The 16,337-nt window shown below is 40.5% G+C and overlaps 1 protein-coding gene across 1 annotated transcript in view; it reads right to left on the reverse strand.

The window, feature by feature from the left end:
* The window catches only part of Dnah7 (dynein axonemal heavy chain 7), a 215,011-nt gene that overhangs the window by 82,221 nt on the left and 116,453 nt on the right, over nucleotides 1–16,337 (reverse strand). Inside the window, exons 42-46 of the mRNA XM_035438832.1 lie at nucleotides 14,172–14,401; nucleotides 8,916–9,246; nucleotides 7,829–8,175; nucleotides 4,866–5,046; nucleotides 2,071–2,256 (exon numbers count right to left, since the gene is read on the reverse strand). Coding sequence (XP_035294723.1) covers nucleotides 2,071–2,256; nucleotides 4,866–5,046; nucleotides 7,829–8,175; nucleotides 8,916–9,246; nucleotides 14,172–14,401 — 1,275 coding nt within the window. The remainder of the gene's footprint in view (nucleotides 1–2,070; nucleotides 2,257–4,865; nucleotides 5,047–7,828; nucleotides 8,176–8,915; nucleotides 9,247–14,171; nucleotides 14,402–16,337) is intronic.

Genomic DNA, 16,337 nt, shown 5'->3' on the forward strand with positions numbered 1-16,337 from the left:
ATATTATTATAACATAAACCTAAGGTGGTGGAATGGGTAGAGGACACAGAAAACACATTGCTGGCTCCCATGTGCTCTGTAGGAAGGACCACCTAAAGGTTATGGGGTTCTATAAAGGGCCAGGCCACACTATCTGCAAGAAGCATGACCTGTTATGATGCCCAGGAACCGGAAGAGTGCTCGGTACTAACATTCACACTTATGTTCAAGTCTGGTTACAGCTCAAAAACTCCAGAAATTTTTTTAAATCACTTCATTAAAGCCAGTTTTCTGTTTCATAATTATAGGATGTTATGTGTGACTATTGGTTCTTTGGATGTCAGAATATAACACTGAGGTACTTGGATGAATGAAAAGCAAAGTTCTCTTACAGATGTGAGCATATGACAGGAGGTTTTACTGGAAAGAGTTGAAGAAAGTTGAAGCAATGGTTGATAATACAGTAAATGGGATTAGCTAGATTTCAGGTACTTCCTGGGGATTATGTATCTGGATAACTCTGTGGACATAACAAGAGGTCTCCCTGGGAAACCTGGTAATTCGAGGACCTCTAAAAGTTGTCCATTGTCCTCCAGGAGTGCTAGAGCCTAAAAAGGGAAATCACTGAGCTCAGAGCTTAGCAGACTACATGCGAAAAAGCAGAGACTTTACCCACAGTTGAAAACAGTGTTGATTGTAGTTGTGAGATAGCTTTGTTCTTTGATCCTTTTCTTAGCAATTAACATTTCAGCCCCTTGTAGGGAGACACCTGGTGACCAGGAAAACAGCACTGGCCTTTGTCAAATACTCATTTATTTGTGTTAATTCATGTCAGAAGTTCTGTATGATATAATACTGTAGGGGGAAATGCTGGCCATGCCCGCTTGGGGGCTGGCACAGGTGATGCCGACCACACACACTTGGGCGTGGTCAGAGTGACATAGCAAGGCCTTAAATATGAGGGTCACACGCATGCAGCTCTCTCTGTTCCCTCATCCGCCTGGCTGTATAAGACTGGCTCCATCGAGTGAGTACTTTCCTAATAAACCATCTGCTTTTCAAACTAGCTCTGACTGCATTGCAATCCGCATTAATTGTGTTTCACTTTACAATACCATTGCTATTTTTTACGATGTTGTCGGCAGTACCCTATACAAAGTTCTTTGTCTGCCTTTCGGCTCACTTTCCCATCCTCCTCTGAGGATTTCGTGGTATTTCCTCTAAGGTATATCTCAGGCTCTTATGGTAACCTTGTAAAATACCCGAGAGCCAATCCTGATGTGGGGTGGCACCTCTAGCTACCCAAACAGACGATAAAGTTCACCAGGGGTCAGTGAGATATGCCCAGGAGTATGCTTTGAACTAACAGAGATGGATTGATGCCTGCTAACCTTTCCATTGTCCCAAGCTGATAGGATAGAGTCAAGCAGCCATGGTTCTTGTTCCCACCCTCTCACTGACTAGCTTGATGGCTCTGGGAAATTGTCTCAAACTTTATAAGCTTCCATATCTCAAACTGTCAAGCAAACTAATCCATCACCAACCAGGTAGTTCAGTTAAATAGTAACCACACTAAGGGAAACAATAAAGCCCTCGGTGAAGGTAAGGCGGTCTTGTCTCCACCCTATGATGTTTGGTCTCTGACATGGTTTTAGAATTGCTTATTAAGGTCCATGCAGGACAGTTGATGAGGCATGCATCCCCTCCAATTGGTGTGCACAATGAAACATGGGTGTACACACACACACACACACACACACACACACACACACACACACACACCTTATTGCTTAATACTTAGTTAGGAACTAAAATTTCATCACTCGAGTCTGCCTCTTAAAATTAGATTTCAAAACAATATTTCATACAGCAACTTTTGGCTACTAAGCAATTTATAGGTTTTATCTAAATTATGTAAGTATAAATAATTTAAAAGGATTTTGCTTTTCCTTGCAGTAACCAAAACTTAAAGTAAAACAAATTTGAAAAAAGGCTCTCCAGTTCCCCCCCCCACACACACTAATAACAACAACAAACAAACAGACCGAGGTAAATGTTGCAATGATGAGGGAAAGCAAGGGAGAAACACACCTGTCTGTAGTTGGATGTAAAGGCCCCCAGGTAGGCAACAACCCCTGAGGAGATGAGGATATCCCCTGTCAGATTGATGTACAGCTGTCCAAGCTCCAGGGCAGAGTTGCTCCATCGCGTTTTCTCGCCTCCCAGGCCACCAATCAGCTGCTCGGCTCGCTCCAGCTTTTTGCTGCACAGATCAACCTCAAAAATAAAGGTGAGCTTTTATCAGCATCGACAAGTAAAAGAAGCCAAAGATTCTTCGGAGTTCCAAACTTGAGTGAGATTTTTTTTTTCCCAATTACAAACTAGCCTGAAGTTCTAAAAAGCACTTTGATGCATCTCACTGAGATATGGAAAATCCATGATGTCTTGTGTTTTAAAACAAGTAAATGATGTCAATAAAGTTCTCAGAATTCCTACAGAGCATTACAACAGTACAGGCTAGCTCTAAGGAGATGAGCTTCAACACAGGAGACTGAGATTAATAAAGAAGTTCTCTTGCCAATACAGATATTTCAAAATGATCTGACAAAAATGGGGGCGGCTGTAGGATGAAGCAGGTTAGTAGAGTATTTGCAAAGTATGCACAGGGGCCTGGCATTCCAGCATCAGTACTGTACTTTCAATATTTTATAAGTGTTCCTCCTCATTTACTTTAGATGGTTTAAGGTTGCTCTTAAAGGTTAAAAGTTTTAGCACTTATTTACAATCTTTCAAGTTGTTAAATGGTGTCATCCTCCCAGACACTTGGAATTAAGCTCCAAAGGGAACATCAATCAACAGCTAAGAGCCTGCTTTTTTTCCTTTATTATTATTACGTATGTATGTATGTATGTATGTATGTATGTAATGGATGCACACACACAAATAATTTACTGAGTCCCTCTTTTCTTGTTGGTGTGTATACATTTTCAAGGCTGACCACTCTGAATTGGACAACTAATAAGGGGGCCTCACCCATGGGAGAGGCTAAGTCTCCCTCTCGATGTTTGTAGTTCTTTGTCTGGGAGTGGGACCTCATAAACCATTCCTCGTTAGCATGTCCACTGATGTTGCCATTGGTCCAGCCTTGTTTATGCAGTCATTCCTAGGAGGGGTTATTTCACAGCAGACACCCTGATATTCTAGCTCTTACAATCTTTCTGTTCACTCTTCTCTGATGTTCCCTGAGCCATTGGTAGGGGAGTTAGGATGTAGAAGTGGCCATTGTGGCAGGGCTGCCCACAATTGGTTTATCTCTGCATTGCGTCCTATTGTGGTTTCTGTGATATTCTCCATTTGCTGTAAAGAGGCCTCATTGATAATCAGTAGTGTAGCTACTAGTAAGCTACACTTATATCTGAGGTTTGGGAGCTAGGGAACCCAAATGAGAGAGAACATGTGGCGCTTGTCTTTCTGGGTCACTTGTGAGTCATGTTCATTGTCGCTCTACTTACAATAGTCAGGGAATGGAAACAACATAAATGTCCTTCAACAGGTAAATTAATAATGAAAATGTGGTACATATACACAATGGATACTACTCGGATGTAAAGGAAAATGAAATTGTGACATCTCCAGGTAAAAGGATGGACATAGAAAATGTTACATTGAATGAGGAAGCCCAGACCCAGAAAGGCAAACATCATTATTCATAAAAGAAGGTGAGTGAAGTTTATTTTGGGACTCAGACTGTGGAGTTTTATAATGGAGATCTCCATGATCGGTGACAGAAATTTACATTATTTTGAAGTAATAATTTGTCTTATGTATTTTCCCAATACTAGTAACCATTATTTAAGATTAAAAGATGTAGGGCTGGAGAGATGGCTCAGAGGTTAAGAGTACCGGCTGCTCTTCCATAGGTCCTGAGTTCAATTCCCAGCAACCACATGGTGGCTCACAACTCTCCGTTATGAGATCTGGTGCCCTCTTCTGGTGTGCAGAAACACATGGAAGCAGAATGTTGTATACATAATAAATAAATAAAATCTTAAAAAAAAAGATGTAAAATACTGGTTCATGCCTACAGATAGGCATGAGAAAGCACAAGGTTTGCAATGGTTCATAATTTTGTTGTTCCAAGATTAAACTTTTCTTCCTCAATTTTCTGCCTTTAAAGGGCCTCTACTCGCCAAGTTTCCTAGTGAATCAGATCACAGACTGCAATAATGTTGCCACTGGAACACCTGAATACTCCTGACTTCTTTTTTCCTGGGACTTCTTCTTACTCCAGAAACAGACAATTATTATAAATATATGCGTATGTTCATTTTCTATTTTCCCAACATTTTTATTACAAAAACTTGAAAAATTCAAACATAAAGCAAAGTTGAACAGTGTTTCCAATGAGCAACTATATACTTTCACTTAGTGGTTATATTATTTAAATAAAATATAATCACGCCCAGTAACAAGTTAAACATTGGCACAATGTCCTATATGGGTTCAAATACAGATTACAGGACAGATTTTAGAGAACAAGAAGGTAACCTTATGGAGGCGGCACACGCCTTTAATCCCAGCACTCTGGAAACAGAGGCAGGAGGATCTCGGAGTTCAGGGCCAGCCTGGTCTACAGATAAAATTCTAGGATAGCCAGGGCTACACAGAGAAACCCTATCTTGGAAAAAAAAAAAAAAAAAGGAAGTGTGCAGACATGCCAGATCTGGGTTCAGGTCATAGACAATGACTAGCAGTCGGGTTGTCCATGAATAAACTACTAATCACGGCCAGGAAGAGAACAGGAGTGACTAGTTTTGTGCCGGTAGCAATGTCTTTCTTATTTGCAGCGTGATGAGCCTCTCACATTTGCGCCTGCCAGTACATACCTGGTTTTCCAAGTCAGCTTTCTTCTGCTTGTTCAGCTCAAGTGTGTCTTGAAGCTTGGCCAGCTTGTCCTGAACCTCATGCAGGGCAGCCTGCTTCTTCCTAAGACCGTCCATAGCAATTTTCAGCTCTCCTTCAGCTGCAGCCAGTTTTATCTTTTTGGGAGCTACAATTTTTGCCACTCTATGAAAAAATCAAGTTGGAAAATTAAATTCCTCTGAACATTATAGAAAGCTTTCCAATGCGAATTTACTTTCCAAATGCTCTTTACACGTCTTTATACAGAATTTACATGGATTTCTAGACTCCATATTTTATCCAAGAATCAAATATGATACAAAATATAGGAAATAATCATTAAGGCTTGAGGGGTGAGATGGCAGATTCGGTGCTGCCTCTGTGTGACTTTGTGACTAGGAAGGGTCAAGACAGCAAAGGAGAGAAAGAGAAAAGGACAAGAGAATCAAGAAAGAGACAGCAGGAGTCAAGCATGCCATACTCTGGAGACAAAGGCAAGAGGGTCACCGCAAATTGGAGGCCAGCCTGTTGACAGTCAGTTCCAGGCCAGCTAGGGCTCTTAGTGAGACCTGTATTCAAACAAACAAAGACAATAAACATATAACAAAAATCCAACAGAGCAGCTAAAATATTTCATGGAGAAATAGACAATGCAGAGAAAAGTAAGGGACCACAACCATGAAGGGGCCTGGCAGTGCTAATCACAGCAAAGTGGCCTTTCTGGACACTTCAAATCTACAGTTTTACCTTAAATTCAGTGTGGGGATTTGGTGTGATAGGGACTCCTTTCACATGGCAGGCAAGCACTGGGGAAGAAATCAACACAATGTTTCCTGTGTCTCAGTGTGTAATACCTACACACCATCTTTTGAGAGGTTACCTATTGTTGGAAACCAAGCCACTTTATTAAAGACAATAGGAAAAAAAAAATCACAAGCCACAGAGCCTGGGAATAGCCTGCCACAGTGTGTGGGACACAGAACTATGTTGGATATGGATCCATAGGAAGTTCAAGCAGCAGGGGGATTAAGCTGAGAGTACAGTGGTTGGTCTGAACCATGTAGCACTAATATATGGGTGTATGTATTTTGTGTGTGTGTGTGTGTGTGTGTGTGTGTGTGTGTGTGTGTGTGTGTGTGTGTGTGCATTATTCACATTGACTGTGTATTCAAAACACGTCATATAATAGTTCCTGATTTTACTTGCTTTGTACATGACATAAATGTTTTCCTTATAACCATTAAAGTCCCCAAATGTCTCAAGTGGTTTTCCATCTCACAGGTGTTTTTCTTAGCATGGTTTGGGGGCTTTGTGAGGCACTGAGCCCAATCCCTATTCATGCAGGCAAACACTGTACCACTGAGCTATATATTCCCAGCCCTAAATTTTTCTTACACACTTCTATCGAAGCAACACACTGAGACAGATTGGACTGAAGGGCAAAGGTTTTCCTTTCCACCTCATATCAAATCACATATTGAAGGGAAGATGATATGGGTCAGTCAGTAGAGTGCTTGCTTGCAGAAGATGAGGGTGTGAGCTTAGAGCCCTAGCATACACATAAAAATCCAGGTACATCAGCTTGCACCTGTAAATTCAGTGTCAATGAGGCACAGATAAGAGAATTCTTGGGACCCAGGAGCCAGCTAGTATTAACAAATCAGTGAGCTATGGGTTCAGAAAAGTCCTGACACACACACACACACACACACACACACACAAAGAGAGGGGGTAGACAGCTATGGAGAAAGGATATCCAACATTGACCTCTGGCTTCTACATACACACACATATACATGTACTAATATGTACACCCATTCGAACATGTACATATGCTCCAGACACACACATGCAAAATACACATTGGAAAGACTTGAAGGTATGTAAAAATCATCATAATTCTTTCCTTCTGTGTGTGTATATATAGTATGTGTGCATGTGTGTGTATATAGTATATACATACTATATATATAGTATATACATACTACACACACATGTATATATATAGTATCTGTGCACATGTGTATATATAGTATATATGCATATGTGTATATATAGTATGTGTGCATATGTGTGTACATATAGTATGTGTGCATATGAACATATATATATATAGTATGTGTACATATGTGTGTATATATAGCATGTGTGCATATGTGTGTGCACATAGTATGTGTGCACATGGCACTTATGTGTATGTGGGTACAGGCACATGTGTGCTTCTATGTGGAGACCAGAGGAAAACAACTAGTGTTGTTCCTCAGAGAGTCTCTCCAGCTGGCCTGAAACTTGAAGAGTAGGCTAAGATAACTGGCCAGCAAGTTCCAAAGATCCACCCATCACTGCCTGCACAGTGCTGAGACTCCATGTAAGTGCCACCATGCTTGGCTTCTCTTACACGGTTCTGTGGGTTGAACATGGGTCCTCAGTCATGTAAGACAAGCATGTTACAGACTAAGCTGTCTCTCCAGCCCAAGTACCTGCGCCCCCTGATGCTGGAATTAGAATCTGTGTCCTTGTACTGCTAGGCAAGTGCTCTACCACTCAGCCACACCCCCAACCCCTTCCCTGTTTTAAAGCAAATTTACACCTGAAAAATATAAAATAACTTATTTTTATCACTATGCCTTAATTTTGTTATTTTTAAATGAATTAATAAATGTCTATTAACTCTCCAATTAAATTTTTAACATGGTAAAGCAACAAAAGATTTGGAGAAACTTTAGGAACTTTTAGTCAAGGTAGTCTTAAGTCCCCAAACCTTGAGAATCATTAAACTATATGTTCTTTTTAATTGCTATGAGTTGGGCTCTAGGAAGAATGAAAACGGTGATTCGGACATATATCTATTGATAATCTTTTTTCTTACACAGGCTTCAGTTTTCTATCGTCTGCATGACCAGGTGAGCAAACCCTACACAGCAGTGAGGTTCTTCCCAGCACTTACTTGTCGTAGGAATCCATCGCTATGACCCACTTGCACAGGCCTTCGGCAGCTGTTGAAGCATTCCGAATCTTTTCTGGAACAAAGTCTGGGTTGGGGATGTAACTTTTCCTTATGATATTCATATAAGCCGGAGGAATGTTGTCTTTGTCATATTCATGAAGCGACTGCAGAAACCTTATGTCACCAAGAAGTCTCTTAGCAGGGCCCCAGAAATCCTCAATTTTCTTCCCTGAACCTGTTGGGTCAGGGATTTTATCGGCTTTGATTCCTTTCAGGATGCAGATAGCTTCCATGACAAGCTTGACACCAGCAGGTGGACTCTTCATGGACTTTACCACTGTGATATCCTTGAAAAGAAATGTTTTTGGTTATTAATAGAAATAAATGTCTGCTTGTATGTTCATTATAATCACATTAATAAGTTCATACTTTCAAACTAAGCCTTAAGGTACACAGAAATTCATTTGTGTAGAAACGGTGACAATGGTAGAACCATGGCAAGAATTTTGACAAGTCCATTGAGGAATAAGTTAAAGCAATAGAAAAATGGTCCTGGGAACTTACAATACTCCAGAAATAGATGCCATGATGGGGAAAGGGGATGAGTCTGGGAAGGGGTGAGAGGAGGGGTGGATATGATCAAACAAAAATAGATAGATCTTTAAAAGTAGCAATAATAAGCCAGACATTGGTGATGCACTCCTTTAATCCCAATACTCGGGAGGCAAAGGCAGGTGGATCTCTGTGAGTTCAAGGCCAGCCTGGTCTACAGAGTGAGTTCCAGGACAGGCTCCAAAGCTACATAAAGAAACACTGTCTTGAAAACAAGACAAAACAAAACAAAACAAAAAACAAAAACAAAAAAAGTAGCAATAATAAACTTTTGAAATGAAGTAGTAGCAGTGACAATTGGCAGCTTTATTCCTTTTTCAAAAGTGCCTTTGTCATGAAAATGCATTTCTTTTTCAGATAACTAGGAAATCCTCTTGCCAATTTAAAAATGTTCCTTAAATTTGAATGTCAATTTGAGAGACACTAAACTGTGTTCCCCAGTGACAAATCCTTAGCATTGGCACACAGCTCTCACCTGTGCGGTCAGGGTGTCCAGGGCAGACAGCGCAGACTCCAGGATGGGTAGGGCCCCAGCCAAGTCAGCATCACACTCATCCTTGATGGCTTTGGCGGCCATGGCTTGATCATTTGCTATTATTTCATCAGCTTTCACAATCTTTTCAGTTTTGGCAACCTCCATGGACTCCCTCTCAATGATCAGCATCATCTCGTCAACCTGTAGGCTGGCAACTTTTAGCTGAGGATGCAGAGCCCCCAGCTCAGTCTGCATGGTGGCTACCTGAGAGGCGGCCGAATCCAGCTTATCCAAACCCACTTCGTATCTCCTTTTCATTTTCATCACTTCACTGCAAGCAAGCAGATGAACGGAGATGAGATGCAGGGATCTATTTACCACACCAAGGGACATATCAAGGGCTCTGGGTTTGTCACCCCTTCTGAAGGAACTAAAGGTGTGGTCTAAAAGTCTTTCACAGGAATTAGCTGATTATGAAAAAAAAAAATGAACACAAAAATGCTGGATTTTGTACAGTTTTGATGAAACACTATATCATAGTCCTTTCTGTTTTTAGGGCCTCTGGGTATATATAGCAAAAATCCAAAGAATAAATAAATACAAGGCAAAGAGCTTTCTGTACCAAATGAACTCTATACATTCATCACCTTGGTGAATTGCTTCCAACAAATCTGTAGTTTTGTGTGGGGGGGGGTTGTTTGTTTTTAGTTAATTTATTTATTTTTATTATTTTATGTGCATCAGTGTTTTGCCCACATATATGTCTGTGTGAGGGTGTCAGATCTTGAAGTTATAGACAGTTGTTAGCTGCTGTGTGGATACTGGAGTTTGAACCCAGGTTCTCTGGAAGAGCAGTCAGTGCTCTTAAACCACTGAGCCATTTCTCCAGCCCATGCAGTTTTGTTTTTGATAATCACTTACTTCAAAAAGACTTCAATGTCACAAATATATTATTTTGAATATTGCCAGAGATGAAAATATATTTAAAATATATTATATCTTCCTAGTAGTTGGAAAGTTGAGGCTAGCCAGGCTGGACCAGATTAGCCTAGGGTACACAGTGAGACCTGTATTTGTATTTAAAAATGTATTATATCTTGAAACAGGATTTTTTTTTATTAAGATGAAAGGGACAAGTGAGACTTATACTAAAACTCAACATTGTTTTTGTGCAAAGTGATTTTTAAAGGAATAATTAATGATTAGAAATAATTTTAAGCCATTTAAATTTTGCTGTTTTAATATTTTAAAATACCCATGTTCATATATGTTCTCTACTGAGAAAAATCTCCTCATCTATAACAATTCATTTTTAAATATGAGATATATTCAAAGGTGGCATATTTCAAAAACCTTCAAGAAAATAACTGGGGTAGGAAGACAGCTTGAGATATACAAAGTAACCCAAAAAAGGGAAAACAAAAACAACCACTGGAAAGGCTGTCATAGAGAAGGCAGACAAAAATCAGAAATGTACATTTTTATCATGCATTTTCTCAGAATTCCTTCTGAAAAAGCAAAATATTTGACAAAAATGAGGACAGAGGTACCAGTGCTCCACCAATGCCTGGGGAGCAAGGCCTAGGAAGGTTTTGCTCCTATCAGCATAAGACTATAACAGCACTCAACCCAGGAGACACTGCTAACTTTAAGTACTGACTTTTTGGCAGGTGACATGATGACTTGTTTCTAGGTCCTAATTGGTTATTGAAAGATCTAGAGTTTAATCTATGCAAAGAAGCACAAACACAAGGTAAAGAATTCTAGTTAAAATTAAAAGAGAACTTACAAATTTTAATTTGCAAGAACATTTGAAAGTGTAGCTCTCAGCCCTCATCAAAGAGCCTTCATTCTACAGCAAATGGAGATGGTTCCAGAAAACCACGGGTGGACATGACACAAAGATCACTGGATTGTAGAGAGCCTAGCCCCCAGGACATATCCATCTGTGACACAGCTCCTGCCTTGGCTCAGGGAACATCAGAGAAAATGGTGGCAGAACAACTACAAGAGCCCGAGTACCAGGAAGTCTGTGTGATCACCTCTCTTAGAAAGGGCTTCATAAGCCGGGCGTTGGTGGCACACACCTTTAGTCCCAGCACTCGGGAGGCAGAGGCAGGCGGATCTCTGTGAGTTCGAGGCTAGCCTGGTCTCCAGAGTGAGTGCCAGGATAGGCTCCAAAGCTACACAGAGAAACCCCTGTCTCAAAAAAAAAAAAAAAAAAAGAAAGAAAGGAAGAAAAAAAGAAAAAGAAAGGGCTATAAACCAAGACCTAAACAACAGTTTCAACAGACATGCTAACACAGAAGGGGAAATTCTCACAGGGTCCTGTCTAAGACAAAGAACTACAGGCAACTAGTGACTGCTGAGAGGGAGAATTAGCCTCTCCCAGGGATGAGCTCACTGACTGGTTATCTAATACAAAGTGATCAGCTGGGGGTACTTACACATTTGTCTGTGTGCATGTGTCCTTGCATGTGTGAGTGTGTGACAATAATTTTAAAAGGCTGTCAATAATGGGTTGTGGGAGGAGTTAGAAGAAGGAAAGAATGGGAAAGGAGAAATGATATATTTTAATTAATTTGAAAGTAATTATGAAAGAAAAAAAGGTGAAAGATAAAAAACATGAAAGGGTAATAAGAGTATTTGAAATGCCCAGAAAGCCATGGCTTTTTAATCTTCCATAAGCTTATATCTTGTTAGTTTAACCTTGCTTTCATTTAGAATAACCTTAAATACTGCTAGTGCACAAATAAGAGCCTCATTTATGAATGATATCCAAAATCTAATCTCTGAGAACTATGGTCCTCCAGGATAGGTAAATCAAAAAGAAGATCCCATTGTGAACTAAAGAATCTTGAGAGCCAAATAAATAAAATTATGTCAAGTCATGTAGCAGCTTTGGGTGGGAAACTGTAGATTTTATTAGATGTAAACATTACTAATGGGAAGACTCTCTAGGGTGTGGACCACAGTGATCAGGACAGTTCAACCTCCAGGACAGTGGAGCAAGAACTACTCTAAGTGGGGATGAGGAATGTCCTGCAGGTATCTGGGTGCTATCCTGACCACTATGAGAAACACACATCAAAATGCTTGTGCTCTTGAAAGAGCCACTGGGAAATTTTGAATTTAATTATGAAAATACATACTAATGTTTCATGTTAAGGAATCTACTTTAAGTCTTTTTTAATACTTTTAAGAGAATTTGTTCTATTAGATTAATAGTCTTGAAATCCTCTGTAAGTATAATGTAATTGAGCCATAGATTATGATCTCTGTTTTAGGTTTTAAAAAAAATCTTCAGAATTTTACAATGTATAATTTATGGCTCACAATATGGATAAGTCTGAGCCACAAGATTCATTTAAGTAATTAAACTTGATTTATTAAATCCAAGATTTAAAAAAATGCATCAAAGGTAAAAATGCAAACTCAGTCATTATCGGGCTTCCTGCTGCAGGGAGTGTTACTCTGCCTCTCAATAAAGTCTTGCTTGTGTTCCTTCATAAACATAATAAATGCAATATAAAATCCACTTCAGGGAACATTGAGACTGAAGGCTTCTGTAAAGGATATGGCTAAAATTTTCTAAATTTCCAACTTTCAAGTTTAATGTTAATAAGTTTTAAATTTTAGAATGTACATTCCAAGCATTAATTTTTAGAAGCAAGGAAAGTCTAGTGATGGAGAATGTATTTCTGTGTGTATTTATCTTATTGTTGAATAAAGCACTGTTTGGCCAATGAGGCAGCAAGTTAGGCAGGACTAGGAGTTGAGGAGGATTCTGGGAAATGTAGTAAAAAGAAGTCTTGTGATCCAGGCAGGAAGTGACAATGAGGCAGACTCATTGTAAGCAAGGACAAGAAGGAAGTCATCCCTTTTCTCTTGCTCTTCGTCCTGGTTTCTGCTCTGGAGTCGCCATGTGATCTGCCAGCAAGAGAGGGCACCAGCGGTAGGCATCCTCAATAAGTCTTATAAAATATATAGATTTATGATAATTAAGACTGAGCTAGCATATGGCTAGTCATTGGCCAAGCAGCATTTGTACCTAATATAAGTCTCTGTGAGTTACTTGGGACCTTAACATGGTGGAGGGCAGAACTTGGGCGGCCTGGCGGAAAGTGCCCATGTGGCAGCAGGACTTGGGTGGCTTGGAGTAAAGACTTGTTGTTACAGCCTAGGACCAAGTTTTCTGAAATATCATATTGACACTCACTGTAGGATAGATCAGTAAAATTTCCCAAACTATTAACTTCCAATCTTGATGTTGATACATTTTAAATTTCAGAATGTGAATTTCAAGCATTAATTTTTATAACCAAAGGAAGTTTGAGATCAATTTCTCTGAAAACTCATGTTGACTTTAAATTGACATCTTCAAATAAAAAAAAGGTTAGTAGAGAGGAAAGGCTACTATATAAATGGAGTCTGTCTCTGGGATTGTGGCTGTGCAGATTCCAAAGAGAAGGATTGCACGTCATCTTATCCCTAACAAAAGGGAAAAAAATCACTTCTAACAGCCCTTACTCAACATCATTATCAAGGAATCCTAGGGATTTACCACTGCCCTAATGGGCACACCTTCATTCTTCTACATGTGGGGGATGCATGTTCTTGAGGGTGCATACATGCATTGGTGTTTTGCAGCCAGTGGTCAACTTGCGGTGTCATTCCTCAAGAGTCATCTACTTTGGCTAAGCTAGACATGCACACTAGTCTCAGGGATTGGCCTGTCTCCATCTTCCAGCACTGCCATTATAAACGTGTGCCACCACACCCAGCTTCCATTTCTCCCCTTGGGTTCTGCGGATTGAAATTCAGACCTTCATACTGCCACCTCCCCAGTCCCATTTTCATTCTTGAAGCAAATGAAATGATAAATTTATGGTGAGGACGGGAGGTGGTGGCGCACACCTTTAATCCTAGCACTTGGGAGGCAGAGTCAGGTGGATCTCTGTGAGTTCAAGACCAGCCTGGTCTACAAGAGCTAATTCCAGGACAGCCTCCAAAGCCACAGAGAAACTCTATCTCAAACCCCCCCCCCCAAAAAAAAATTATGGTGAACTAGGCAACATAATTACATCTAAGGATAAGACCTGCTTCCTACCCTGACTCTTTAAAGACCAAATCTCAAAGTTTTTAACAAAACAGTGTATTTACAGGTAAAGCGTGTGATCCCATCATCGCTGTCAGTTTTGTACAAACGTTTTAAACTTCCATAGCTTATTTAAAATCAGAAATTTTCATCCTTACTTTCTTTTCTTTTCTAGCAACAGTTTGAAGGTAGAGATCAATTCCAGATAAGAGGTTGGAGTCACATAATTATATCTTTGAAGCTCATTATGGAAGGACGTTGATAAGTTGATAGTAGAGGTATGGAAGCTTTTACACATATCAATACAGCCTTCTCGGATTTCCTCTGACATTTCAATATCTTCCAGGAACCGCGAGGCAACTGCTTCCAATGCATCTTCTGGCCACGACTAAATTTAAAATGAATTATTTTAGCAATTTATGAAGGGCACTAATCCTATCCTGTTATTGCTGCAGCCCTTTGTATTCTGTGGATTAGAGATAAAGAGGAATAGTTTGAGGCATGGAATCGGAAAGACACATTCACAAAGAGCTTTCTTCCTGCCCTTGCCTACACAGGGCAGAATGGTGGTGGCTAGTGCAGGTAGCAGCTCTCCCGCCATTTGCTCTGGGATTAGAAAAAGTGTTACTGAGTGTTGACAGGACAAAGAAAGGGGAGGATCTGAACTCAATGTGTGCAGATATGTATTATTTCACTTAACCCTTCTGACGGTTATTATACTTTCCCCTAAATAACAGAGTCACATAAATGATGACCTCTTTGGTGTCCCTCAGATAGCTCAGTGACACCTCTAAGTCAACAAGCCTGCACCATGATTCCTCCCTCTCCAGCAGAGGTGTATTCTCCCTCAGCTCAGAAAACATCCATCAGTCACCAACATACACAAGTCAATGCACGGGACTATTGTTCATCTGACCTCTTCCTTGTTCCCTAAATTAACTTCTAAACTCTTTACTTCTGTCTTAACCCAAGCTTTTGTTATCATTAGCCAGTATGTTCCAGTGTCTTCAGTCTCCATAAAGGCGAAAAATATCTTTCAGAATGCAAACCACACCCATAGCACACTTTCCAATACAATCCAGTGCACATGTGATAAAATCCAAACCAACTTGCAAATCTTCATTTAATTTGGCCCTTTGCTGTAGAATGTTTCTTTGCACTGTGTGAATATATGTTGCTGTGATTGGTTTAGTGAAGAAGCTGGCTGGCCAGTAGCTGAACAGAATACGGTTAGGCAGGAGAGTCAGACTTGGAGAATGCTTCGAGGAAAAAGCCAGAGTCTGGAGTCACCATCCAGATACAGAGGGAGCAGATGAACTTGTCATGTTAATAAAGGCACCGAGTAAATAAGGAATATGGCTAATGTAAAATGTAAAAGTTAGTAATAACCCTGAACTATTGGCCAAGCATTTTTAATTAATATAAGCCTCAATGTGTTTATTCAAGAGTGACTGCAGGATAGGAAAACTCTGCCTATGGCCCTTAGTACCCTTCTGACTTCAACCATGCCACTTCCCTCTGATCCCCTAACTGTTCTGCTCTTCCTGCCCTGTCCACCTATCCCCATCTTTACTAGTTCACATCTCTGCCAAGGTCTTGGTTTTGGTTAGTTTTTTGTTTTTTGTTTTTTGTTTTTTTCTCTTAAAGGTTGTCTTATAAGAAAGCCTTTGCTCCCTGTGTGCTTCTTATGGTATTATCTGGTACAAAGCCAGAGAGAAGCAAACAAAGGACACTGGCCTGGAATAAATGATGCGTTGACAGAGGTACAGAGCCTGTGCAAATTTCCATTGTGTTAGACCTACATACAGGACTCCAGCCATCCCTGTGCCATACTTTCAGAGTCTGTTCTGCGATGGAAATGTAAAGCGGGGATAGGTGTTCCTCCAAGTTTTCACAGACTTTGCTGATTTCCCCCTATCCCTGTCATAGCTTCTCTGTACTTGTGTGCTCAGCTCCCTGCTTTCTGAGACAGAACTTCACTGTAGGGAGACACCCTAGCCCCGCCCAATAGTCCTGGGACAGGTAGCAGGTGGACCCGGGACTCGCCCATAAGGGCGTGGTGAAGGAAAGCCGGGGTGACGTAAGGGAGCTTCTTAAGGGGCTGCACGTGGGGACCCTGGCCCCTTTTTTGTTCTGGCCGCGCTGGCTGGGTTCTATAACCTAGCTCTGGCCTGTGTTTTACCTTGGTGTCTTCTGGAATAAAGAGACCTTAATCCTACACTTCACTACAGAAATCCCCATGGTGTTTTTCTGTTTTCTTTTTTGTTGGTTTTGGAGAATAGGGCAGAGGGTGGAATAAGCCAGAAGGTGAGTGTGTACCTCAG

The sequence above is a fragment of the Cricetulus griseus genome, chromosome 2 (assembly GCF_003668045.3).
Source record: "Cricetulus griseus strain 17A/GY chromosome 2, alternate assembly CriGri-PICRH-1.0, whole genome shotgun sequence".
NCBI classification, from domain to species: Eukaryota; Metazoa; Chordata; class Mammalia; order Rodentia; family Cricetidae; genus Cricetulus; species Cricetulus griseus.